At 37.9% G+C, this 26,557-nt stretch overlaps 2 protein-coding genes across 2 annotated transcripts in view; both read left to right on the top strand.

The window, feature by feature from the left end:
- Nucleotides 1-4,481, top strand: part of LOC127987205 (uncharacterized) — a 48,021-nt gene extending 43,540 nt beyond the window's left edge. The window contains exon 4 of the mRNA XM_052589476.1: nucleotides 4,295-4,481. Coding sequence (XP_052445436.1) covers nucleotides 4,295-4,416 — 122 coding nt within the window. The 3' untranslated portion in view covers nucleotides 4,417-4,481. The remainder of the gene's footprint in view (nucleotides 1-4,294) is intronic.
- Nucleotides 4,482-11,864: 7,383 nt separating this feature from the next.
- Nucleotides 11,865-25,704, top strand: LOC127987196 (uncharacterized). The gene is made up of 8 exons (XM_052589451.1): nucleotides 11,865-12,088; nucleotides 12,291-12,614; nucleotides 18,241-18,570; nucleotides 19,464-19,802; nucleotides 20,825-21,142; nucleotides 21,844-21,939; nucleotides 22,078-22,103; nucleotides 24,831-25,704. The coding sequence occupies exons 1-8, from the start codon at nucleotides 12,037-12,039 to the stop codon at nucleotides 24,933-24,935; spliced, it is 1,590 nt and encodes a 529-aa protein (XP_052445411.1). The 5' UTR covers nucleotides 11,865-12,036; the 3' UTR covers nucleotides 24,936-25,704.
- The last annotated feature ends 853 nt before the right edge of the window (nucleotides 25,705-26,557 follow it).

Below are 26,557 nucleotides of genomic sequence, written 5' to 3'. Positions count from 1 at the left end.
ATGTATAAGAATAACAGCACTAAGTGGTATGTGTGTAGCACCATCTAGTTTCATTATAGATATATACACAAACTTATTGCAATATAAGCATAGTTCAGAGGAATTGTGTCATCATATACTGCATTATTTCCATTGCTTCTTACACACTTGCCTTCAGTTTTTTTGTATTTCCTGTAGATGCAGCAGATCCCGACTGCAGCTACAATCAATAGAGATCCAGCAGAAGCAGCAGAAGTCAGCACGTGATGTGATGTAGACATTTCATCCAGTGCTGTAATCATAAAAAAGTGATTGCATTAGCCTTATCTACAACAAAATACAGAGACCAGGTCAGTAAAAACACACACACATATCTGTGCTGATGTACCTTCACATGGCTGACAGAGTTTGCTGATGTCCAGATGTGTGGTCTGGTTTGTGATGGGATTGTTGATCACACAGCTGTAGCTGTTTTTCTCCTGATATTCCACCTCCAGAGGTAGAGAGAGACTGATACTGAGATCAGACACACTGATGCTGGACAATAAACTGTTTCCTTTGTACCAGGAGAGAGTCACATGACCCACATTCACCACTGAACACAACAATGAACAATTCTGCTGTGATGAAGATGATGATGATGATGACGAAGAACAGATTGAAGAGTTATTGCTGATGACAGGAACAGGCAAACGAGCTGAGAAACATGAGTGAATAAACAAATACAGGTAACACTGTCATCTCACACACGGAAATAATTTAAACATGTAAGTGGTTGCAGTAAAATAAGATGAGAATATGCAAATGATCTCTACTCACCAAAGACAGAAACACTGAATGATTTTGATATCAGTTTTGCTCCACTTATCTCTAGTTCATAGAGTCCAGCATGTTGAGTTGTGATGTTTGTGATGATCAGAGATCCAGTTTGATAGTCCAGCTTCAGTCTGTCTCTGAATCTCCAATCAAGAACATCATTATATGTGAAGAAAGTTTTAGTCTCTCTGTTGATTTTAGCTATGGGTGATTTTTCGCCTCCAAAATACCACAGTATGTCATCCTCTTCATGCATTTCTGTAGCATCAATTTGTAAAGTAACAGAATCCCCCTCAATCACAGACTGTCTTTCATTTGTCTGTGAACCAAACCCATCTGGAGAAAATGAACAAGTTTTGATACAGATTTAGGTTCTTATTTAAATTGAAGAGCAGCAGCGGAAATGAGAAGAAAAGCAAATGCAGTCCCCATTTTGAACAGCAGCAGTAGCTGAATCGAAAACTAATAAAATGGCATAACATTCTTTATAACTTACCAATCAGATGCCTCCAGCAAAAACAGAACAAAAGAAGAACGTAAAACATTTTCTTTAACCGTTCTCTGTCTGATCCAATAAGGCTATCTGCTAAAAACATGGCGTGAATCCTCCCACACGTTCGACTCTCCTAATGCAAATGCACATGATCTGCAAGTTATATAGTAACATATAAATATACTTCTGGCTCTTATTAAAATATTTGATGCTTTAATAGCCAAAAAAAAGCATACAATTTGTACAATCTTCCAAGATTTTGTGGTAAAACAAAGATAGATTTTAAAATAGTTTATAATCGTTCAGTTGTTGTGAACCTTAAAACAGTTAAAATCATCTTTGATCGCACATTGCTAGTTTGAGGTGAGACAACAGCAGCTCCTACTTAGCATCGAACTGAAACTTGCGGTCTGATTTCCTTAGAGACATGGTTTGATCTGATGGGTGGACAAACATCTTATGCATGGGGTTTAAGTGCATGGGTGTTTACTTGTAGGTGAAGGGCTTCTTCCTGCTTTAATGTACCTGATAATACATCCTCTTCATATAGAACAACTTGAAATAAAATTCAATCCATCAAAAACCATAAAATAGCCAAAGGTCAGACATGAATAATTATCATAAATCATTAATAAACTTGACTGACAACTGATCATTTTACAACACTTTTACTTTTTTATTACAAAAAATTTGCAGGTGCATCTCAATAAATTAGAATGTTGTGGAAAACTTCATTTATTTCAGTAATTCAACTCAAATTATGAAAATTGTGTATTAAATAAATTCAATGCACACAGACTGAAGTAGTTTAAGGGGGCTTCCACATTGGTATTTAAGTGCGGAACGGGGCACGGTTCGCATGACAAATCGCTAATGTGAAAGCTGTCATCTGACCCTGGTATGCACTTGGGTACCAAATCCGAGACTACCTGGAGAAGGTGGTCTGAGTTTGGTTGCTCCCAAACTGTGGCGCAGTTCGTGTGAATGTGCAAGCAACACAGACTCGGGTGCGCACTTGTTCAGGAAGTAAAGTATCCCGTGCATTCCTGACACTGTCAATATCATTGTTACCTCAACACACAAGAGAGCCGAGGTCGATTCCACACACTCCTAAAAGTAAAAATTTAATTAAGTAAAATGTAAACCTGAACACTGAACCATATCTGGCGCCTCCTTTTTAGTAAGGTGAGTCAAGGGGCTGGTGAGGTTCGAATAATTAGGAACAAACCGTCTATATTATCCCGCCAGCCCCAAGAACTGTCTTACCTCCTCTTTGGTCTTGGGACATGGGCAGGTCGCAACAGCACCTGTCTTGTCTATTTGGGGACGCACCTGTCCATGCCCCAAGTGGAAGCCCAGATACCTAGCTTTCACACTCCCAATCGCACACTTCTTCGGGTTGGCCGTAAGTCTAGCCCCCCTCAGCAATCTCAGGACAGCCCTCAGATGCTGCATATGCCGCTGCCAATCATTACTAAATATAATTATATCATCTAAGTAGGCAGCCGCATATGCAGCATGGTGCCGCAGAATCTTATCCATGAGCCGCTGAAAGGTAGCTGGTGCCCCGAACCACCCAAACAGAAGGGTAACAAATTGGTGTAATCCAAACGGCATTGTGAAAGCTCTCTTTTCTTTGGATAATGGAGACAAGGGGATCTGCCAATATCCCTTCGTTAAGTCCAATGTCGAATAAAAAACGAGCCGTGCCGAGCTGATCAAGCAACTCGTCAACCTGCGACATTGGATACGCGCCGAATTTCGACACAGCATTCACGAACTACGAGTAATGACCTGCATTAATGGAAGGGGGATCAATGGTGCTTTTGGGGCGGCCAGTGTATTTACCAACTGACATTCAGGACAAGAAACGCACCACCTGCACACATTGTTGTGAATGCCCGGCCAAAAGAAACAGGTCATGAGGCAATTCAGTGTTGCTGCCTGTCCCAAATGGCCCGCCATAGGATTAGTATGAGCCGCTTGGAAAAGCATTTCCCTGCGGCTCTTCGGAATCAACAACTGGGTTGTATTTACATTGGTTCTAGCATCTTGGATCACTCGATACAACCAATCTTTTAAAATGGCAAAATACGGATAGGTGAGTGGGTGGGCAGGATGGAGAGGATGGCCATTGATGCAACAGACCTATTGAAAAGCATGTTTTAATGTCTCATCCTGAGACTGCTCCAGAGGAAAGTCGTCATGCTCCGAGAGAATAGGTCTCCCGATTTCTCTCGGTTCCTCTGAAGCAAATCCCAGCGGTCCTGACTCTCTCTATCATCTCTCCCACCTGCACACGCACGGTCCCATTCCATGCCTTATTTCCCCAAGAGGCATTCGCACATAACAACCCCAATAAAAAAGTAAACGCGGGCCAATTCATTCCCAGAATTATTGGATGCCGGAGGTGGGGACTAACCACCACCTCCACACTATGCTTTTGACCCCGGAATTGGATAATGATCGGGACCATGGGGTACTCCACCACATCCCCATGTACGCACCGTACCTTAACCATGCGGAGGGGCTCTTGGACTTACGTAATGCCCCCGTCCGGACCTAGGGAGAGGGACAGGTCGAGAAAGAGAAGGAGAGGAGAGAGGAAGAGAGAGAGGCTGATGGTAAGGGTTCGCCGACCCCTGGGCACGCCACCATGTGATCCTCCGCGAGATGGATGGCCAGGAGCAGGAGTTTCAGTGTTACTGTCACTGGTGAGTGTCATTCAGTGCAAATTAAATAAACTGCCTTTCATTGAGGACTGGTTTTAGTAAGATTTAAATAAATGTTGTTAACCTGCAAAATGTACTAAATGCAGAATGTTTCCTGTAATCATTGATGTTTCCTGATGATTTTGTTGATTGTGTTGTTTTAGTTCCTGTACAGTAAACCACTATTTCTCAATTAAATCTGCCTCACACAACTGATGAACAAAGCAGAAAGGTGTAAATATCAGACAGAAACATCAAGTTAAACTGATATGACTGTCTCTCTTTATCATTACAGATTCAGGTCTGTCTCTAGCTGCTGTAGCAGGAATATGTGCTGCTGTAGTTATTCTGCTCGTGGCTGCAGCTGCTGCTGTTGTAAAGTATCTTGAGCAAAAGAAAGGTATTACACAAAGCTGATTGAACAAGATTAAATAATAGAGCCATTGTGTGTGCAAGATGTGAAAATATGTATTTGGATTCTAATTCAACAAAGTCGTCTTTCTGTGTATCTGAGTTTGCTATTATTGTTCAAACAGGAAGGGGGGAGGAGCCAAATCAAGCTCTGGTAATATACGAAATATACTTTAATTTAAACACAATTTGTGTGTGTGTGTGTGTGTGTGTGTGTGTGTATGACATCCTGTTCATTTCTCTTACCTTCTATGTTTTCTTACAGAAGAGTCCTATTAAATACTCAATTGTTAGTCAGATTGAGACTGCTAATGGCTCGTCCTATACACAGACATGAGACATAAACATTGCTTCCAAAAAGGCAGTTAAGCAATAACCAACTAAGAAACATAATGTTACCAGCAGCAGAACAGCGAGTGCTTGAGGATTTTCAGTATGTATGGCTGTATGATATGATAGTAATCATAAGGTTTTATTTTGAATCGATTAATCGTTTTGCGGTCCTAATGTAGAGGTTTATTAAAGCTGCTACAGTGATCCAAAACAAGAGCAAGAGCTGTTTCTTTTGGTGTGCACCATAATGTAATGTGCACTGATGTCCTTAACATGTCAGTCATTTTGTCCCATCAGTTTACATCGTCTTTAACTGACTGTTTACATAAATACGGCCATTATGACAAGGAAATGTATTTGACTGCACAAGGCCTTGCACTTACTATACATACTTTTACTTACTATAGTTTCCATTACTGGTTACGTTATTCTGACATCTCGCTGTTACTATGTATTATGTTAACTTGTGTAATGTGAAACAATGTGTTTTTAAAATGTTACAGTTGCTTAGCAATCGCGTATCTATTCACATGCTTTGGATTAACAAGGAATCACAGCGTGCTGTATAAACAGATGCTTCTGCGTTTGAGGGAACTGAAGAAGTATTACAAATCCACTCAGTATGAACTTTGTAGTACAGCACAGTAGCACAAGGTCTGTATAATGATGTACCATGCTGGATCCGTAACGTAAACAGGTTGCATGGTGCATTTTTCCAGTCAATGACACTGACTCAGATATGCAAATAAGAATGCTAACCTAGGGTTTAGGAATGTAAACAGCCAAAAATGTGCCATTTGTGCTCCAAAATTGAACAGTGTTTATAATAATGCATGTATCTTTGTGTTGTGCTTTAACTTAAAACAGAACAAGCCACGGTTTGAGAGTTGTGTCATTCATCCACCCTTTAACTTATATTTATGCCTCTTTGCCATAGCAATCACTTGAATATAGAGCTACAAGTTCAAAATCTGAGCCCTTGTTAAACTAAAAAACATAAGGCTATATAATGTAGAAGTTTCAAAACTCCTGAAATTATCACACATTTCCTTCACCAACCCAAACCAATTTTGACCTGCAGTCAAATTCACATCCACCTGATTGGGCTGAAATCAAGCCAATCTGGCAACACTGGTTCTGTTGCAATTTGCACAAGTGATTTTTTTTTTCTTTTGATTTGTACATTTATGTGAATCACAATGGAATTGTAATGTTATCTTGCCATTTTGTGATATTTTATGAGGTGCTGATAAAATTGTCTCAATGCCAGATTCTTGCATTTCATGTGAGAAAGAAAAGTGTGCCCTGTGGGGCATTAAAGGGGAACACCCTGTTCATGAAGCATGTTTATTGTAGTACTATACTTTATATTATCACTGTTTGATAAAGATTTGCATCCACTTGGGGGGCTTAGCCTGTAATGTGTGTTACAATGGCTAAAATCGTTCACTCTTCCGTGACTGCAGCACACCTGCAAAGCGTTAGCACTCGTTAGCTTGTCATTAGCGTTTTCTTTTCTCCTCTCCTCTCCTCTCTCACGCTGCAGTTTTCCACAAGTTCATCAAACAACCGCAGTAAGAATATTTCATCAAGCACGGTGAGTAATGGCTTCTCCTACAATTGTTATTTGCACCTCTTGCCACATGTACAGTTTATCTATCTCTGTCGCTGATGAGGGATTCACATGTGATAAATGCAGGGAAACAGTTAGGCTGACAGAGAAGATTTCAGAATTAGAGACACGCATCCAAACTTTAATTGAGGACAGTAAGAATGTTAGAGCCCTAGATATGGCTTTGGATGTGTCTAGCTCAGGGACTCCTGTACATTGTCCGGTTCCAGCAGAGCCCCTGCAGCAGGGCAACTGGGTGACGGTGAGGCAGCGTAGTCGTGGGTCAAAACACCGCTCTTCTGTTTCGATCAAAACATTAAACAGGTTCTCCCCACTCAGTGATGCACCCACTGAGAAACCTGATGAAAGTGCTCTAGTTATTTGCGATTCTATTGTACGGAACGTGAATATAGAGACACCAGCCACCATAGTCAAATGTTTACCGGGAGCCAGAGCGCCTGACATCTTGGCAAATTTAAAAGTGCTGGCTAATGCTAAACATAAATACAGTAAGATTGTTATTCATGCCGGCGCTAATGATGTTCGACTTCGCCAGTCGGAGATCACTAAAAATAACATTAAAGAGGTGTGTGAACTTGCAAGCACGATGTCAGACACTGTAATATGCTCTGGTCCCCTCCCTGCTTACCGTGGTGACGAGATGCATAGCAGATTGTCATCACTCAATGGCTGGATGTCTAAGTGGTGCCCACAGAATAACATAGGTTATATAGACAATTGGACGAGCTTTTGGGGCAGACCTGACCTGTTTAAAAGAGATGGTCTTCATCCCTCCTGGGGTGGCGCCACTCTTCTGTCTAGAAATATGGCAAATAGTCTTAGTGTTTATTCTTGACTAACTGGGGCCCAGGTCAGGAAGCAGACAGACTGGCTAAACCGACCGTCTGCTAGCTGCCTCCCGTCACAGAGGTCAGTTAATTCTCAGCACATAGAGACTCTTTCACCTAGATATCACACTATAGAGACTGTGTCTGTTCCCCGAACTAGAAAATACAAAAAACGTCCAAACCAAGTTAAGGTTAACAATTTAATTGAGGTTCAACAAATAAAAAACAAATGCAATATGGATAAACAAATGATAAAGATTGGCTTATTGAATATCAGATCCATTTCTACGAAAACACTTTTTGTAAATAATATGATAACTGATCATAATATAGATGTACTCTGCTTGACAGAAACCTGGCTAAAACCTGATGATTACATTATTTTAAATGAGTCCACCCCCCAAGATTATTGTTATAAACACGAGCCGCGTCTAAAAGGCAAAGGGGGAGGAGTTGCTTCTATTTATAATAACGTTTTCAGGATTTCTCAGAGGGCAGGCTTCAAGTATAACTCGTTTGAAGTAATGGTGCTTCATATAACATTATCCAGAGAAACCAATGTTAATGATAAATCCCCTGTTATGTTTGTACTGGCTACTGTATACAGGCCACCAGGGCACCATACAGACTTTATTAAAGAGTTTGGTGATTTTACATCCGAGTTAGTTCTGGCTGCAGATAAAGTCTTAATAGTTGGTGATTTTAATATCCATGTCGATAATGAAAAAGATGCATTGGGATCAGCATTTATAGACATTCTGAACTCTATTGGTGTTAGACAACACGTTTCAGGACCTACTCATTGTCGAAATCATACTCTAGATTTAATACTGTCACATGGAATTGATGTTGATAGTGTTGAAATTATTCAGCCAAGTGATGATGTCTCAGATCATTATTTAGTTCTGTGTAAACTTCATATAGCCAAAATTGTAAATTCTACTTCTTGTTACAAGTATCGAAGAACCATCACTTCTACCACAAAAGACTGCTTTTTAAGTTATCTTCCTGATGTATCCGAATTCCTTAGCATATCCAAAACCTCAGAACAACTTGATGATGTAACAGAAACTATGGACTCTCTCTTTTCTAGCACTTTAAATACAGTTGCTCCTTTACGCTTAAGAAAGGTTAAGGAAAACAGTTTGACACCATGGTATAATGAGCATACTCGCACCCTAAAGAGAGCAGCCTGAAAAATGGAGCGCAGCTGGAGGAAAACAAACCTAGAGGTATTTCGTATTGCTTGGCGGGAAAGTAGCATATCCTACAGAAAAGCATTAAAAACTGCTAGATCTGATTACTTTTCTTCTCTTTTAGAAGAAAACAAACATAACCCCAGGTATTTATTCAATACAGTGGCTAAATTAACGAAAAATAAAGCCTCAACAAGTGTTGACATTTCCCAACACCACAGCAGTAATGACTTTATGAACTACTTTACTTCTAAAATCGATACTATTAGAGATAAAATTGCAACTATTCAGCCGTCAGCTACAGTATCACATCAGACAGTGCACTATAGACCCCCTGAGGAACAGTTCCACTCATTCTCTACTATAGGAGAGGAAGAATTGTATAAACTTGTTAAAACATCTAAACTTACAACATGTATGTTAGACCCTATACCATCTAAGCTCTTAAAAGAGGTGCTTCCAGAAGTCATAGGTCCTCTTCTGACTATTATTAATTCCTCATTGTCATTAGGATATGTCCCCAAAACCTTCAAACTGGCTGTTATTAAGCCTCTCATAAAAAAGCCACAACTTGACCCCAGAGAACTAGTTAATTATAGACCAATCTCGAATCTCCCTTTTCTGTCCAAGATACTAGAAAAGGTGGTATCCTCACAATTATATTCCTTCTTAGAGAATAATGGTATATGTGAGGATTTCCAGTCAGGATTTAGACCGTATCATAGTACTGAAACTGCTCTCCTTAGAGTTACAAATGATCTGCTCTTATCATCTGATCGTGGGTGTATCTCTCTATTAGTTTTATTGGATCTTAGTGCTGCGTTTGACACAATTGACCACAACATTCTTTTGCATAGACTTGAACAATTTGTTGGCATCAGTGGAAGTGCATTAGCATGGTTTAAATCGTACTTATATGACCGACATCAGTTCGTAGCAGTGAATGAAGATGTATCAAATCGATCACAAGTGCAGTATGGAGTACCTCAAGGCTCAGTTCTAGGGCCGCTACTCTTCACGCTTTATATGTTACCCTTGGGAGATATCATCAGGAAACATGGTGTTAGCTTTCACTGTTATGCTGATGATACGCAGCTCTATATTTCCTCGCAGCCCGGTGAAACACACCAATTTGAAAAACTAATGGAATGCATAGTCGATATAAAAAATTGGATGACGAGTAATTTCTTACTGCTAAATTCAGAAAAAACAGAGGTGTTAATCATAGGGCCTAAAAACTCTGCTTGTAATAACCTAGAACACTGTCTAAGACTTGATGGTTGCTCTGTCAATTCTTCGTCATCAGTTAGGAACCTAGGTGTGCTACTTGATCGCAATCTTTCCTTAGAAAGCCACGTTTCTAGCATTTGTAAAACTGCATTTTTCCATCTCAAAAATATATCTAAATTACGGCCTATGCTCTCAATGTCAAATGCAGAAATGTTAATCCATGCATTTATGACTTCAAGGTTAGACTATTGTAATGCTTTATTGGGTGGTTGTTCTGCACGCTTGGTAAACAAACTACAGCTAGTCCAAAATGCAGCAGCAAGAGTTCTTACTAGAACCAGGAAGTATGACCATATTAGCCCGGTCCTGTCCACACTGCACTGGCTCCCTATCAAACATCGTATAGATTTTAAAATATTGCTTATTACTTATAAAGCCCTGAATGGTTTAGCACCTCAGTATTTGAATGAGCTCCTTTTACATTATACTCCTCTACGTCCGCTACGTTCTCAAAACTCAGGCAATTTGATAATACCTAGAATATCAAAATCAACTATGGGCGGCAGATCCTTTTCCTATTTGGCTCCTAAACTCTGGAATAACCTACCTAACATTGTTCGGGAGGCAGACACACTCTTGCAGTTTAAAACTAGATTAAAGACCCATCTCTTTAACCTGGCATACACATAACATACTAATATGCTTTTAATATCCAAATCCGTTAAAGGATTTTTAGGCTGCATTAATTAGGTAAACCGGAACCGGAAACACTTCACATAACACCGTACTTTCTACATCATTAGAAGAATGGCATCTACGCTAATATTTGTCTGTTTCTCTCTTGTTCCGAGGTCACCGTGGCCACCAGATCCAGTCTGTGTCCAGATCAGAGGGTCACTGCAGTCACCCGGATCCAGTACGTATCCAGACCAGATGGTGGATCAGCACCTAGAAAGGACCTCTACTGCCCTGAAAGACAGCGGAGACCAGGACAACTAGAGCCCCAGATACAGATCCCCTGTAAAGACCTTGTCTCAGAGGAGCACCAGGACAAGACCACAGGAAACAGATGATTCTTCTGCACAATCTGACTTTGCTGCAGCCTGGAATTGAACTACTGGTTTCATCTGGTCAGAGGAGAACTGGCCCCCCAACTGAGCCTGGTTTCTCCCAAGGTTTTTTTTCTCCATTCTGTCACCGATGGAGTTTCGGTTCCTTGCCGCTGTCGCCTCTGGCTTGCTTAGTTGGGGTCACTTCATCTACAGCGATATCATTGACTTGATTGCAAATTAAAACAGACACTATTTCAACTGAACAGAGATGACATAACTGAATTCAATGATGAACTGCCTTTAACTATCATTTTGCATTATTGAGACACTGTTTTCCAAATGAATGTTGTTCAGTGCTTTGGCGCAATGTATTTTGTTTAAAGCACTATATAAATAAAGGTGACTGATTGATTGATTGAAAATCAATAATAACTGGACATGGGTGTTTTAGTTTCACCAATACAAATGTTTGAAGAGATTTTATGAAATGACTTGTATATATAAAGAGTTTTTAAAAAGGGAAATATCATGTGCCTTTCCTTAACTTTGTGTCAGAAAATGTAAAAAAAAAAAAAAAGTGCTTTAGAGTGGAGCCTGTATAAAAGCTGTTGTCATTCTGAAAAAAAAAAAAAAACAATAATAAAAAATAATAAATTGAATGCTCCTTGGAAGGTTTTTTTTTTTTTTTTTGCACGTAATAGCTGGATTCTGGGACTGGTGAATTCCTAGTTGAACTCAATATTACTAATACTAATATAACTACTTGCATTATACACCCATATATTAATGAAATATAAGTGGGAATGTGATATCAGACTACTGTCTGAAAAAGTGACAATTTATTTAGACAAATTATTAGTATCACTAATACGGTAACACTAATATATGGTGGACATTAGTAACCCTAATATAAGCATAGTACCCATGACAAGGCAAGCAACATATTCTGTATTAATATTGCTCATCCCTCTAGTGGTCAAATTCTGTTTTAGTTTCATTTCGGAGGGTGCGCTTTCATTATTATAGTTATAGCAAATGCAGAAATTAAAAGAGAAAACGATTGTCTCTACATTATAAAATGGCAGACTTTTAGCTGAGATATGCAAATTATGCTATGATTACTATACAGAAGCATAAGCATACATTTAATGCAGGGTATAATTTATAAGGAAAAAAAAAACAAAAACAAAAAAGAAATTGTCCACAAAATGAGTCTAAGCTCCATGAAACTGATTTCATTAATACAGTTTCGCTACGTATGCTGATGAAAGAGAGAAACGTCACGCACAAGGAGGTTTAACGGGCATGACACAGCACTAAAACCTTCACAGAAACTGTAGTCATTTCAAAACAAAATGAAGAATGCCTCGAATTTGCTCTCAGTGCTCACGTATTTACTCGCGTATGGTAAGACATTTTAATGTTATAATCTCTCTTCAGGTCAACAATACGAACGTGACGCAGTTTAGTTTACATGGATTTGTCAATTTGTATTTTACTTGACCCTTGTACGACATTTATTTGTTACAGTTTATTTTATGGTAGACTACAATAAAAATGAACAATGTGTGTTATTGTTTGGCTCGTGGTTTATTCATTTCTTCTTCAGGTGTGTCTGGAGTTAATACAGATGAAGTGTCTGTGATGGAGGGAGATTCAGTCACTTTAAAATATCATATACACCAACAAGAAGACGTTATGTGGTATTTTAATAAAATTCGCATTGCTGAAATCACTGGACATCACAGAAAGAGCTGTACAGATATTATGTGTGATAATCGTGCTGGGAGATTCAGAGACAGACTGAAGCTGGATCATCAGACTGGATCTCTGACCATCATGAACACCAGAACCACAGACTCTGGAGAATATGATGTATTGATCTCCAGCAAAAATCACGGCGGTGGAGGATCCTACTCCGTTGTTGTTCATGGTAAGTCATTGTTTTAACAGCAAGTCATGTAGGCCTACATTTAAATTACATCATTAATTTGATTATTTTTGGAATGACATTAAAAAAATTCCACTTAAACGGATTAAATTAAATACAACAGGCAGTAAAAGGTGAATCCCTCCTCCTAAACTAAACCAGTTTTCAGTCTGTCTTCATGTTCTGGTTAATTTCTTCATAATTATCCTCATGCAAATAAGTTAGGTCTTTAATTATTTTCACACCTAAATATTTTAGGCATATTCATCAAGTTAGAATGATGAATAACAATGACAGCTAAAAAGGATCAATACATAATCCCTGGAAACAATTATTCCTGTTTGATAAATTTGACTAGTGGTTTTCTATACATTGGTCTAATTTACATTTATTAATTAGCAGATGCTTTTATCCGAAGTGACTCACAAATGAGGACAGTGGAAGCAATCAAAAACAACAAAAAGAGCAATAATATACAAGTGCTATAACAAGTCTCAGTTAGGTTAACACAGTACATGTAGCATGGGCTTTTAAATAATATAATAAATAAGAAAACAGAATAAAAAAAGAATAGAGCAAGCTAGTGTTAGAGGTCTTTATACACACACACACACACTTGCATGATAAATGAAAAGAAAATAGAATACAAAAAGATTAGAAAGGTAGTTAGTTCATTTTTAAGAATATAATTAGAATAGTGAGTGTTAAAGTTAGAGATGGAAACGATGGAAGAGATGGGTTTTAAGCCGATTCTTGAAGATGGCTAAGGACTCAGCTGCTCGGATTGAGTTGGGGAGGTCATCCACCAGGAGGGAATATTTAATTTAAAAGTCTGTAAAAGTGACTTTGTGATTCTTTGGGATGGCACAATCAAGCAATGTTCACTTTCAGAAAGCAAGCTTCTAGAGGGCACATAAGTCTGAAGTAACAAATTAAGGCAAATGGGTGCAGAGCCAGTGGTAGTTTTGTAGGCAAATGTCAATGCCTTGAATTTTATTCGAGCAGCTATTGGAAGCCAGTGCAAATTGATAAACAGGTGTGACGTGTATTCTTTTTGGCTCATTAAAAATGTATCATGCTGCCGCGTTCTGGATTAATTGTAAAGGTTTGATAGAATTGGCTGGAAGACCTGCTAAGAGGGCATTGTAATAGTCCAGCCTGGACAGAACAAGAGCTTGAACAAGGAGTTGTGCAGCATGTTCCGAAAGAAAGGGCTTGATCTTCTTGATGTTGAATAAAGCAAATCTGCAGGACCGGACAGTTTTAGTAATGTGGTCTGAGAAAGTCAGCTGATCATCAATCATAACTCCAAGGCTTCTAGCTGTTTTTGAAGGAGTTATGGTTGATGTACCTAACTTGATGGTGAAATTGTGATGAAATGATTTGTTTGCTGGAATCACAAGCAGTTTTGTCTTGGCAAGGTTGAGCTGAAGGTGATGGCCCATCATCCAGCAAGAAATGTCTGTTAGACAAGCTGAGATGCGAATAGCTACCCTCGGATCATCAGAGAGGTATGGGATGAGAGGTAGAGTTGAGTGTCCTCAGCATAGCAGTGGTATGAAAAGCCATGTTTCTGAATGACAGAACCTAATGATGCCTTGTACGTAGACAGAGAAGAGAAGTGGTCCAAGAACTGAGCCTTGAGGCACCCCAGTAGTTAGATGTTGAGACTTGGACACCTCACCTCTCCAAGATACTTTAAAGGACCTATCTGATAGGTAAGACTCAAACCATTGAAGTGTGGTTCCTGAGATGCCTTTTGTCAGTAGGGTTGGTTGTAGAGACTTGTTTGAACACAGCTCGTCCAAGTGTTTTTGCAATGAAAGGAAGAAGGGAAACTGGTCTGTAGTTCTCTATAAGAGATGGGTTGAGGGTGGGTTTCTTAAGTAGTGGAGTTATACGAGCCTGTCTAAATGATGAGGGAAAAACACCAGTGTAGAGGATGTGTTGATGATGTGAGTGAGTGCAGGTACAACTGGAGGAGAAATGGCTTGAAGGAGATGAGATGGAATAGGATCAAGCGGGCAAGTAGAAAGGTGATTAGAAAGGATGAGTTTTGAGACTTCTGCCTCAGAGAGTGAATAGAAGTATGTAAGTGAGTGTATGTTTGCTGGTGATATGAGCTTGACTGGTTGTGGTGTGGAAAATTGTGCACTGATGTGTTTTTTTTATTAATGAAAAACGTGGCAAAGTCGTCAGCTATTAGAGATGAAGCAGGAGAAGGAGGAGGAGGACAAAGAAATGAGGAAAATATTTTAAAAAGCATGCAAGAGTTAGACGAATTGTTAATATTGTTGTGGTAGTATGTCATTTTGGCAGTGGAGACATTAGAACAGAAGGAAGATAGGAGTGACTGATACACATTAAAGGGGGGGTGAAATGCTCATTTTCACTCAATATACTCTTGAGTACCTATAGAGTAGTACTGCATCCTTCATAACTCCAAAAAGTCTTTAGTTTTATTATATTCATAAGAGAAAGATAGTCTGTACCGATTTTTCCCGGAAAAACACGACCGGCTGGAGGCGTGACGTGTGGGCGGAGCTAAAGAATCATGAGCGCGAGTAGGCTTTTGCATTGAGAGCATCTGGAAACTTTGACATTAGCGTGAGGAAAAAAACATCCAAAACAAACCATGGCTAACAGTCAGATTCAGCCCTTTATTTATGATCCAGAATCAGATCCAGAGGCTGAAATTGAACGAGAGCAGCAGCAGCAATGACTACAGCAGGACATCTCTATGTGGTATGTACTGAAACTGTATATATTTGCTTAGCGGTTTTGGAAAATGACTAAGTTCCACTTTATGTCGTCTTTTTTTTTTTTTTTTTTTAAGCTGTACATGTGGAAAGTGCAGTTTGATGCCAACATCGCATGTTGTTTACTTGATGTGCTTACGCGCCGATAGCTAAGTTAACAAGCAGTTTTACTCACCGCATGCGGTTCCAACACACGGTCGTGACCCTTTTTCGTTGGGACTGCATTATCCTTAAGAAATAAACGATGTGCAAATCCGGCGTCAAACTGGGCCTTGTTTGTAAAACAAGCATCTTCGAAATGCAGGGAACAAACAAAAACACTTGCACAACTCCGTTGATGCTCTGTAAAAATAAACTCCATCCACTGGTCTCTTAATGCTGGTTTTTTTTTGGTAATCTGTGCAGGGTTGTCTTGCCCTGGCAACCAAAAACACACTTCTTTTGTGACATTTTGCGACGCTCTCGCTCTGATCAGTGAATGTCTGTGCTCTCAGTGCTCTGCTATACGGGAGCGCGCGCTCTTCCGGCAGAAGTGCGTCAGGACCCATATAAGGAAATTCCGCTCCATCTAACGTCACACAGAGCCATACTCGAAAAAACTTTCCGAAACTTGTGACAAACCGGAAGGAGTATTTTTGGAACAAAAATACTCCTTCAAACGTACAACTTACATTTTTGAAACTTTGTCCATGTTTAGCATGGGAATCCAACTCTTTAACAGTGTAAAAAACTCAGTATGCATGAAATAGCATTTCACCCCCCCTTTAAGGTCAGTCGATTTTTCATTTATCATCAGAACTTCACCTTTCAAGAATTAAATATAGGAAATCCCAATTAAATTATTATATGGTGGGGAAAATGGCAACATTTTATTCTGTATTCTCAGTATTCATTTGAAATCAAGAAAATAGCCCTATGATAGGGCTTAAAGAGATACTCCACCTCAAAATTAACATTTTGCCCATCATTCACTTATCCCTATGTCATTTCAAACATGTAAAAGCTTTGTTCGTCTTCAGAACACAATTTAAAATATTTTGGATGAAAACCAGGAGGCTTTTGACTGTGCCATTGACTGCCAAGAAAATAACAGTGTCAAGGTCCAGGAATTTGAATAAAAACAGCACTTTCTTGTGGCTGACACAGAAGAGTGTATGCCGCCTGCGTTCAGCAGACATTCTCCAAAATGGCACTACAGTGAAATGGAGAGACACGGAGGAGATGAATTGTTGAATAAAGTCATTATTTTTGTTTTCTTTGTGTACATAAAGTTTCATAACGTTATGGTTGAGCCACTGATGGCAGATGGACTATTCTGACAACGTCTTTCATACTTTTCTGGACCTTGACATGGTTATATATTTGGCAGTCAATGGGACAGTAACAAGCCTCCTTATTTTCATCCAAAATATCTTAAATTAAACACTTTTACAGGTTTGGAAAGTCATGGGGGTAAGTGATTAAAGGGGGGGTGAAATGCTATTTCATGCATACTGAGTTTTTTACACTATTAAAGAGTTGGATTCCCATGCTAAACATGGACAAAGTTTCCAAAATTAAGTTGTACGTTTGAAGGCGTATTTCTGTTCCAAAAATACTCCTTCCGGTTTGTCACAAGTTTCGGAAAGTTTTTTTCGAGTATGGCTCTGTGTGACGTTAGATGGAGCGGAATTTCCTTATATGGGTCCTGAGGGCACGTCTGCCGGAAGAGCGTGCGCTCCCGTATAGCAGAGCAATGAGAGGCTGAGCACAGACTCACTGATCAGAGGAGCGAGAGCGTCGCGAAATGTCACAAAAGAAGTGTGTTTTTGGTTGCCAGGGCAAGACAACCCTGCACAGATTACCAAAGAAAAAACAGCATTAAGGGACCAGTGGATGGAGTTTATTTTTACAGAGCATCAACGGAGTTGTGCAGGTGTTTGTGTTTGTTCCCTGCATTTCGAAAATGCTTGTTTTACAAACAAGGCCCAGTTTGACGACGGATTTGCGTATCGTTTATTTCTTAAGGATGATGCAATCCCAACGAAAAAGGGTCACGATTGTGTGTTGGAACCACAGGCGGTGAGTAAAACTGCTTAAAATATCTCTGCCTCCTTGTTAGTGCGTCCGCCTCCCATCGGAGACCCGGGTTCGAGCCCCGCTCGGAGCGAGTCGTTGCTGCTGCTGCTCTCGTTCAGTTTCAGCCTCGGGATCTGATTCTGGATCATAAATAAACGGCTGAATCTGACTGTAAGCCATGGTTTGTTTTGGATGATGGTTTTTCCCTCACGGTAATGTCACAGCTTCCAAACTCTCTCAATGCAAAAGCCTACTGGCGCTCGTGATTCTTTAGCTCCGCCCACACGTCACGCCTCCAGTCGGTCGTGTTTTTCCGGGAAAAATCGGTACAGACTATCTTTCTCTTATGAATATAGTAAAACTAAAGACTTTTTGGAGATATGAAGGATGCAGTACTACTCTATAGGTACTCAAGATTAACAGGATATTGAGTGAAAACGAGCATTTCACCCCCCCTTTAATGATAAACTTTTCATTTTGGGGTGGAGTAAACCTTTAACTAGAAATAATCCATACAGAGAAGTTTTTTTTCTTTTGCTTTTGGATATCTTGAAATTCTGGGGCATTATTAACTGCATTCAATACAGGTAATAATTTTTATCTCTATATTTGCAAAGTGCTTGATAATGTTAGCTTGCATACCTCACATCACAATATTATCTTAGATGACGATATTGCACATCCCTGTTTACATTTTTTATTTATACATATTTCTCTTACCACAATCTTTATCTGAAAAGAACTTTTCATTGCACTTTACTGTGGTATAATTTTGTTCTTTGCTCATAAGGAACTGTTCGTTTCTTCTTCAGGTGTGTCTGGTGTTGATCAAGAAGAAGTGTCAGTGATGGAAGGAGATATGGTCACTCTACACACTGGTGTAAAAACAAACCAACAGGAAAAAATTAAATGGTATTTTAATGACATTCGAATAGCTCAAATCAGTATAGACCAGGGTAAGATGTGTACAGACGTTCAGTGTAAAGAAGGTGATGAGAGATTTAGAGGCAGACTGAAGCTGGACAAACAGACTGGATCTCTGACCATCACGAACATCAGAACCTCAGATGCTGGACTTTATAAACTACAGATCATCAACAGCAGAAGCAGTATAATGAAGAGATTAAGTTTTACAGTCGCTAGTAAGTATAATTTAGTGTTGATGCTCATTAAATATATACATCATTTATCTCATAGGTAGATCCACAAGTAGTCAGAAAAGTCATTAAAGGATAAGTTCCCTTCCAGAGTTAAAACTCCCTGATAATTTACTCACAACTTCCTGTCATACAAGATGTTTATGTCTTTCTTTCTTCAGTTGTAAAGAAATTAAGATTAATGACTTCAATGGTGGCCAGCGGGTTGAAGGTCCAAATTGCAGTTTCAATGCAGCTTCAGTTGATCCCAGCTGAGAAATGAGGGTTCTTTCTAATTAAATTATCTGTCATTTTCTAAAAAAAAATTATAATAAAAATTATAATAAATCATGGATTTTTAACCACAATAGCTATTTAACCTCAAATGCTCATCTTGCACTAGCTCTACCATGCGCATGGGCATCTTCATCCATTGTGTAATAATGCTGGAAAGGTCACATGCAGTTAGTTCTTCATCTGTATATTACAATATGAAAAGGTAGGGTGAAAAACTCCTTTGACTTTATTTGCATGTTAGCTTGGTAAACACTAGGTTTCAATCTGTTGGCCACCGTTGAAGTCCACTATATGGAGAAAAATCCTGGAAAGTTTTTCTCAAAAACTTTAATTTCTTTTAGACTGAAGAAGGAAAGACATAAACATCTTGGATGACATGGAGGTAAATGTAATCCTATAAGTATAAGTTCATCCATGAGAGTCGTGGATGTTTGTCTGATGAGTAAATATATAAATCAATGTTTTTCTGCTGTTCATTTCCATGTGATAGGTTATAAATCCAGACATATTTTTCTACCCACATTATATATGATCAGCAGGAACAAGACTTTCCTGTTGTATTATTTTGTTTGGTGTGTGTCAGTGGTTCATTTCTTCTTCAGGTTCATCTGGTGTTGATACAGATGGAGAGTCAGTGTCTGTGATGGAGGGAGATTCAGTCACTCTACACACTGATGATAAAACAAACCAACAAGTATGGTTTAAATGGTTTTTTAATGACAACCGTATTGCTCAAATCAATGGAGATCTTGTTAAGGTCTGTACAGATGACCAGTGTAATAATAAAGGTTCTGAGAGATTGAGAGACAGACTGAAGCTGGACAATCAGACTGGATCTCTGACCATCATAAACACCAGAACCACAAACTCTGGACTTTATCAACTAAAGATCACGAGTGAGAGAATCAGCATTGTGAAGAGATTCCGTGTTGTTGTTCAAGGTGAGTCGTTATGTTTAACAGCAAGTCTTGCACATTTATAGGATTGTTCAACAACAAATGTAAGAGCTGGTGTCTGACACTGATGAAGAAGAGACTATAGCCCCTTTCACACTGCACGTCGGACCCGCAACATTTCCGGAACATTGCCAGGTCGCCTTCTGTGTGAAAGCAACCACGTCCCGGGATTGATTACTGAATTTAACCCGGGTCGGGGACCTAGTAACATTGCGGGGTTCGACCCGGGACGAGCTCTGTGTGAACAAAAGCCAGATCTAATTCCATGTCAAAGTGATGACGCGTTATCGCACGACTCTTTTACTGGCTGTTTTGAAGGAAGATCAACGTTCGCAACGAAAACAAATGTGCAAACTGTAATGAAGCAGAGATCAGTTAGTTCCTCACTTTCCGCGCTGACGCAGAGATTGTTTGCTTGCTTCAGTGAAAGTATAACGTTCCTAGCGTTTTCGATTCGTACATTACACGTCACGCGCTGATGTCACGTGTCGTTACGGGATCTTCAAGGGTTGTGTGTGAAAGCACGCACATATACCGGGTCATCACTGGCAGTGTGAAAGTGCCAAATCTAGCGACCCGGGAACAATTGCAGGAACACTTTGCCTGTGTATTTGCCGGAATGGCAGTGTGAAAGGCGCTTATGGCAGAACTACAAAAGTGTACCTGGACATTTCTTAGTGGTTAGCTGATGAATTATTCATTTTTGAAAACATTTAGACCATTTTTAAAATATTAACAAATAATGTTTTTCAGACTGAAAGTTGAGATGGGGCATAGAAATTCCTTTCATCTGTACAGATCTTTATGTTGTGTAGTTAGTTTTTTTTTTCTCAGAAATTCAAATGTATTTCTAAAGTACTGAATAAAAAAACAACATTGACCATAGTGCTGTACAAACAGTAACACAATGAGCAGAAGACAACTTTTAAAAAGGGACCACATCCATAACATTGAATAAGTAATATAAAAAAGATGATCCTTTGATTAGCTGTTGGTTTGTGTTTCAGGTGTTCCTGCTGCTGAACAAGATAGAATGAGAAGAAAGTCAGTGAAGGAGGGAGAATCTGTTACTTTAGAAGTCGTGGAAATAAAAATAAAAAATAATTTGATGTTGTGGCATTTTAATGACTCTCTCATCGCTAAAAATTTAAGTGAAATCTGCACAGATGATCAGTGTAAAGAGAGATTCAGAGACAGACTGAAGGTTAATCAGACTGGATCTCTGACCATCATGAACACCAGAACCACAGACTCTGGAGAATATAAACTTGAGATCAACAGCAGCAGATTCACCATTATTAGGAGCTTCAGTGTTACTGTCACTGGTGAGTATCGCTTAGTTACTTAAGTCCATTTTTCTATGAACAGTTCTTAATGAAAGTTTGAATTTTTAGATCATCCAGTTATTGTAATGTTGGCCTATATTGAAATATAATTGAGATAATCACCTTCATATGCACTCCTAATAAACATAATTGTCAAAACAAACATACTGTTCACAATACTAACATGAACAGTGCTTAATAAGTAAGGAATAATTGACGACGGGCCGTTGAATTATTAGAAAAATAAGGCATGCATTATATTTCTAATAATTTAATGGTCCGAAGTCAATTATTCCCCTTATACTAAGGTTACCACACTTCACGACATCGATCCGATGATTTATTTAAAGAGATTCGTCTGGTTTCAAGAAATTTCAAGAAAAAATCTTGTTAAATTACGAGAATTAAACTTGTTACATTTTTGGAAAAATGTGTTAAATATTGTGTACATTTTGTAAAATTTTTGTAAAAAATGCAGCTGCTGTTGTTACTTACTAAGTGTAAATAGTACATATAACTCTCTGCACTGTAAACAGCATCTGGCAGGAGTGTCAAAAGTCCGACGAGATGAAATGAACATGAAACGAGTGTGTTTATTATTATTGCTTGGCCCTAATCCTCTTCCATAGTAATGTGTAAATATCAGACAAAGATATTGTTTATCAGTCACCCTCTTAATAATAATGGCTGTTTGTTTTCAGCGGTTCTAACGGGAATATATATCGCTGTTGTTGCTGTTGCTGTTGCTGTTGTTGTTCTGCTGCTTGTTATGTACAGGTGCCACGATAGAAGGGGAGGTAAATATTACATACAGCTGATCAAACAAGAGAGAAATATAATATTTATTGTTTGAAAACAATATTTAAAAAATTAGATTTTATTTCTATTTAATCAAAGTACTGCATGGTTAATTGAGTTTATTATTATTTAAACAGACCCTGTGATGCAGGACAGTGATCAGGTAAGATACTATGAGCACTGAATCTTTTTTTTTTGTGTGTGGTTTTACTCAGAAAAAAAAACAGAATATAGATGAATAAGTAAATAGATTTTATGCAATTTAAAATATTTAGTATTACCATCAATTTTGATCCGGTCACTGAACTTCCGTTAATTCTCAGACCCTAACACTACACAGTACACAGAAGGTTACACCCTGGACAACATTTCCCATGCTCCATTGCACCAATCACAGTTACCTGATAACAATCACACATGCACCTGTGACCAGTTACACACACACACACACACAGCACAATCAGACACACTTTATAAGCATTCAACTTACTTTCACACACTGCCGAGTATTGTTCTGCACATATCCCTCCTCTACCGATAGCTGCTATACCAAACCATTCCGTGTTTGTTTTCATAGTCTTGTCTTAGTTTCTAGTTTTTTCTAGTCTTGTTTCCATTTATAGTTTTTAGTGCCCTAGGAATATTCCTTGCCTTGCCCTATATATTTACCTGGGGGGTATTCCAGAAAGCAGGTTATGGGACATACCTGTCACAGTGTCTGGGTTGTGTTCCCTGGGTTTCCACTAGGTGTCCTCCTTTAGGTGTCTGTCACTTTATTAACTGTCTGTTCCCTTATTGGGTCACCTTCCTCCTTGTTTGAGTTAACTGATTATTCCCCACCTGTCTCCAGTTCCCTCATTACCTTCTGTGTATTTATACCCGGCTTGTCTGAGTATGTGTGACGGAATCCTTGTCTTATGTTAATGCTAATCCGTAGTCTTGCTCTTGTAGTGTGTTCTTGTCTGTTTTCTTGTTTATTTCGATACTCTGGTTTTGACCCTGCCTGGACTGTTTACCCCTTTGGATTTGCCCTTTAATAATATCTCATACCTGCAATTGGATCTCTCTGCGTATTCCTGTATCACCGGACGTGATAATACCCGCGTATGTTTAAGAGTAAGTAAGCGGAAAACCTCAAATTTCGGTTCCAAAAACTGTGGTAACTTTCTTTTTTTTTTCTAATGTTAGTCATAGCAACTCACTCTCTAAACTTAACCTGCTCCGGAGCAGGTTATGTTCCAGGGTTAGTTCACTTAAGCGAGCTTTCAGTGGGCTTGACAGATAGCACACAACATTATATAATATTACAATTTATAATATAGCCTATTTTTATATATATATATATATATATATATATATATATATATATATATATATATATATATATATATATATATATATATATATATATATATATATATATATATATAAATATATGTATATACACACACATATATACATATTCTATGTGTTAACGAGGAAGCGCTAATTTAAGTAATAAATGGGGTAATATATTATTCTAATATGATTAATTATTTTATTGGCATATATAAGAGTTATCTATAAATGTATTAAGAGGTATGTATAAATTATAAAACACTATGACAAGGTAATGTTTAACTTATATATATTTCATTTATTACATGTCATATCTCACACATGGAGTGGCATTTTCTATAATGTCTAAATTCTAAATCAAAAAAAAAAAAAAATATATATATATATATATATACCTCGAGTAAGCAAGGTTTGGGATTAATCAACTGAGAGTTCAGGGTTTAGTTCACGGTAAGTTAACCCTGCTTTCTGGAATGCACCCCTGTTTGCCAGTGTTTGACCCAGGCCTGTTATGACCACTTCTCTGTGTAGCAAAAGATTGCACATGGTTCACACATCTAACGACTCGTCAGCCCCGTTACACCATCATTGTATTATTATCGTAATTACATGTATGTGATATTAGCTGTTAGGACACTGGTCTAGGATCAGCATGTAACATACATAGTTCGTACAATAAACTACAAATAATATGAAATCAAAAATGTAACTTCATCAAGAGAGCTAGTAAATGTACCAATACTGACTTATTAAAGGTCCAAGGTGTAATATTTACAACGATATATTTAAAGAGATAAAGAGATTTTCAGAGGAGTATAAAGACCTTACTTAATGAACTTTTATGTTTTTATTACCTTAAATTTAGCTATTACTATCTACATACACCCGTCCCCTTACATTGAAATCACCACCATGTTTCTACATTAGCCCTAAATGGACAAACTGCTCTACAGATTGCGTTTGATCACTTTATTGATGCTTCTCTAAAGGGTGTGGTGAGCGGTGGACTGAGCCGTTTGTTGCAATTCGCAACCTCACCGCTAGATGCCACTAAAATGTACACACTGTACCTTTAATATTTGCCAATATGATGCATCAAGAATTTTAGATGTGCAAGCTGTTTAGGAAGATGAATGTCTCTGCAAGATTAGAAATGTATTATTTAAAATCACATGATACAGTTTAATTATTATTATTTATTTTTAACTTTTTAAGGGCTTGCTCCTTTAGACTTGTAAGGAATCGGTCACTGTTGGTCTGATAATTATGGAGGCGGTCCTCTGCATTATGTTGATGCCAAAAGTTTCGTTTTTTGAGTAGCTTGGTTTCAACAAAAGCTATTTCTGCTGTGATGAGGAATTTTTGTTTTATAAGAGATGTCAAGAGAAAATTTGATTCTTCATGTAAATTACCATTTTAATAGAAGCATTTAAAACATGTTAGCAGTTAATCTTAAATATCAGGATATCAGCTTGTGAAATATTTAGTCTTGTTCTCTTTGTGTAACTGAACCATCAATCCTGTTGATTTCTTCTGTGATTCTGTGTTTTAGAATCATTCTGGAGATTTTTCCCGTAATCAATCTGAAGCTCTGCCGATGAACGGGACGCCCTCTAGTCAGTCTGAGACACATACTGCCAATGAGATGTCACAGTAACAGTAGTATTTTGATTGTTTCATATGAAGAGAACATAAAGAGAAGATTGGAAATGAGAGAAGAGCATCAGCTGAAACTCACAACATTCATAAACACAATACCATGATTCCAGTATTAGGTAGGAATTGCACCTAATTCAAACTAGTTTGCAATATAATTTATAATTATTATAATTTATAATTCAGTTATTAAGTGATTTAAGAATTTAAATCTATATTTAAATAATGTAGGTTGCTTCAGAAAAATAAAAATACATAAGCAAAAGTTAGCAGCAATAGTGCTTAATGTTTTTCAGTATAAAGACGGTTCATTTAGAAATGAATGTGAACCATTTAATTTAATACATAAAACAATCAGTTTTTACAGAGTAGCTGCCATCAATAAACTCACAGGTACAAAATACTGAATTGAGTCTGTATTACCAATACTAGTAATATTAAGTCTTTAAATTATCATTATTGTCATTTGACAACACTATAGAGAGGAACATGCCTGATGAAAACACCAGTGTGCTGTTATTCAGAGTATTCATATCACTCCAAACTGGTGTTTATAGCAGGAATCAGTATATTTGTGTTTGAGTCTATGAAGCAGTTTATCTGTTTGTTCTAGTGTTGTAGCTTCATGGTTAAAGAAAGTTTGACAGTTTAAATCCTGACAGGGTGCAGTTGCAGCATAAATGATGAACACTGCTCCGTGTGTGTGTGTGTGGGTTAAATGCAGAGCACAAATTCTAAGTATGGGTCGCCAAACTTGGCTGTATGTCACGTCACTTATATTAAGTAGAATTATATATATGTATATATATATATATATATATATATATATATATATATATATATATATATATATATATATATATATATATATATATATATATAATTTTTATTTTTTAAGAGTATGCCTACAGAATATTGGCAGATCTCCAATCTAAATAATTCAATCTCATTAGTTTTTATTATTTTCTCATTAATAAATTAATTATGTCTCGGATCTGAACTCTGAGATCTGTGGTTCCCAAATCAATGGCAGGATTTAGAAGTGTCATCAAGGTGTATTTTATTGTAAATATTCACAGAAAAGTAATTTCAGACTCATAAAGTTAAAGTACAATTATAGGCCTTAGAAAAACCTTTACCTCAACGTCAGTACAAGACAAAACTTGGCTGCCTTGCACTTTGAGTGGGATATTGTTAGACCCACTTTTTATTATATTTTTTTACTTTGCATCAAACGTGCTGTGAAGGCCTTGTCTATATAAACACTGTTTTATTTACAGGAAAATGGAAAGGAACTTGAAAGGTCTTTGTATGTTCGTATAATAAATGACATTAAAGCAGATCTGATTCACTCTTAACTTGAATCTGAGTTTATCGTGACATTTCTGAGTTTGTTATTAGAAATAAACGAATCATTTATCTGCGACTGATTAAATACATCTTCAACACTAGATTTCGCTCCAGCTAATACATTGTACATACCACTTGTACTAGTTTTTTGCCCATATTACACTCTTTCATAAGTAACACATTAAAGTGATTATTATTACGACTAAAGTGTGGTAATTTTATAACACACACAAATGGCATCATAGAATCTTTGAAAATTTCACATTTAATTAT

The sequence above is a fragment of the Carassius gibelio genome, chromosome B22 (genome assembly GCF_023724105.1).
Source record: "Carassius gibelio isolate Cgi1373 ecotype wild population from Czech Republic chromosome B22, carGib1.2-hapl.c, whole genome shotgun sequence".
Classification (NCBI taxonomy): Eukaryota; Metazoa; Chordata; class Actinopteri; order Cypriniformes; family Cyprinidae; genus Carassius; species Carassius gibelio.
This window is presented reverse-complemented; position numbering and strand designations above follow the sequence as displayed.

Coding starts and splice junctions, on each gene's coding strand:
- LOC127987196 (XM_052589451.1), top strand. CDS start 12,037: ATGAAGAATGCCTCGAATTTGCTCTCAGTGCTCACGTATTTACTCGCG. Junction 18,571..19,463: donor ATTAAGTTTTACAGTCGCTA/GTAAGTATAATT, acceptor TTTCTTCTTCAG/GTTCATCTGGTGTTGATACA. Junction 21,143..21,843: donor CTTCAGTGTTACTGTCACTG/GTGAGTATCGCT, acceptor GTTTGTTTTCAG/CGGTTCTAACGGGAATATAT.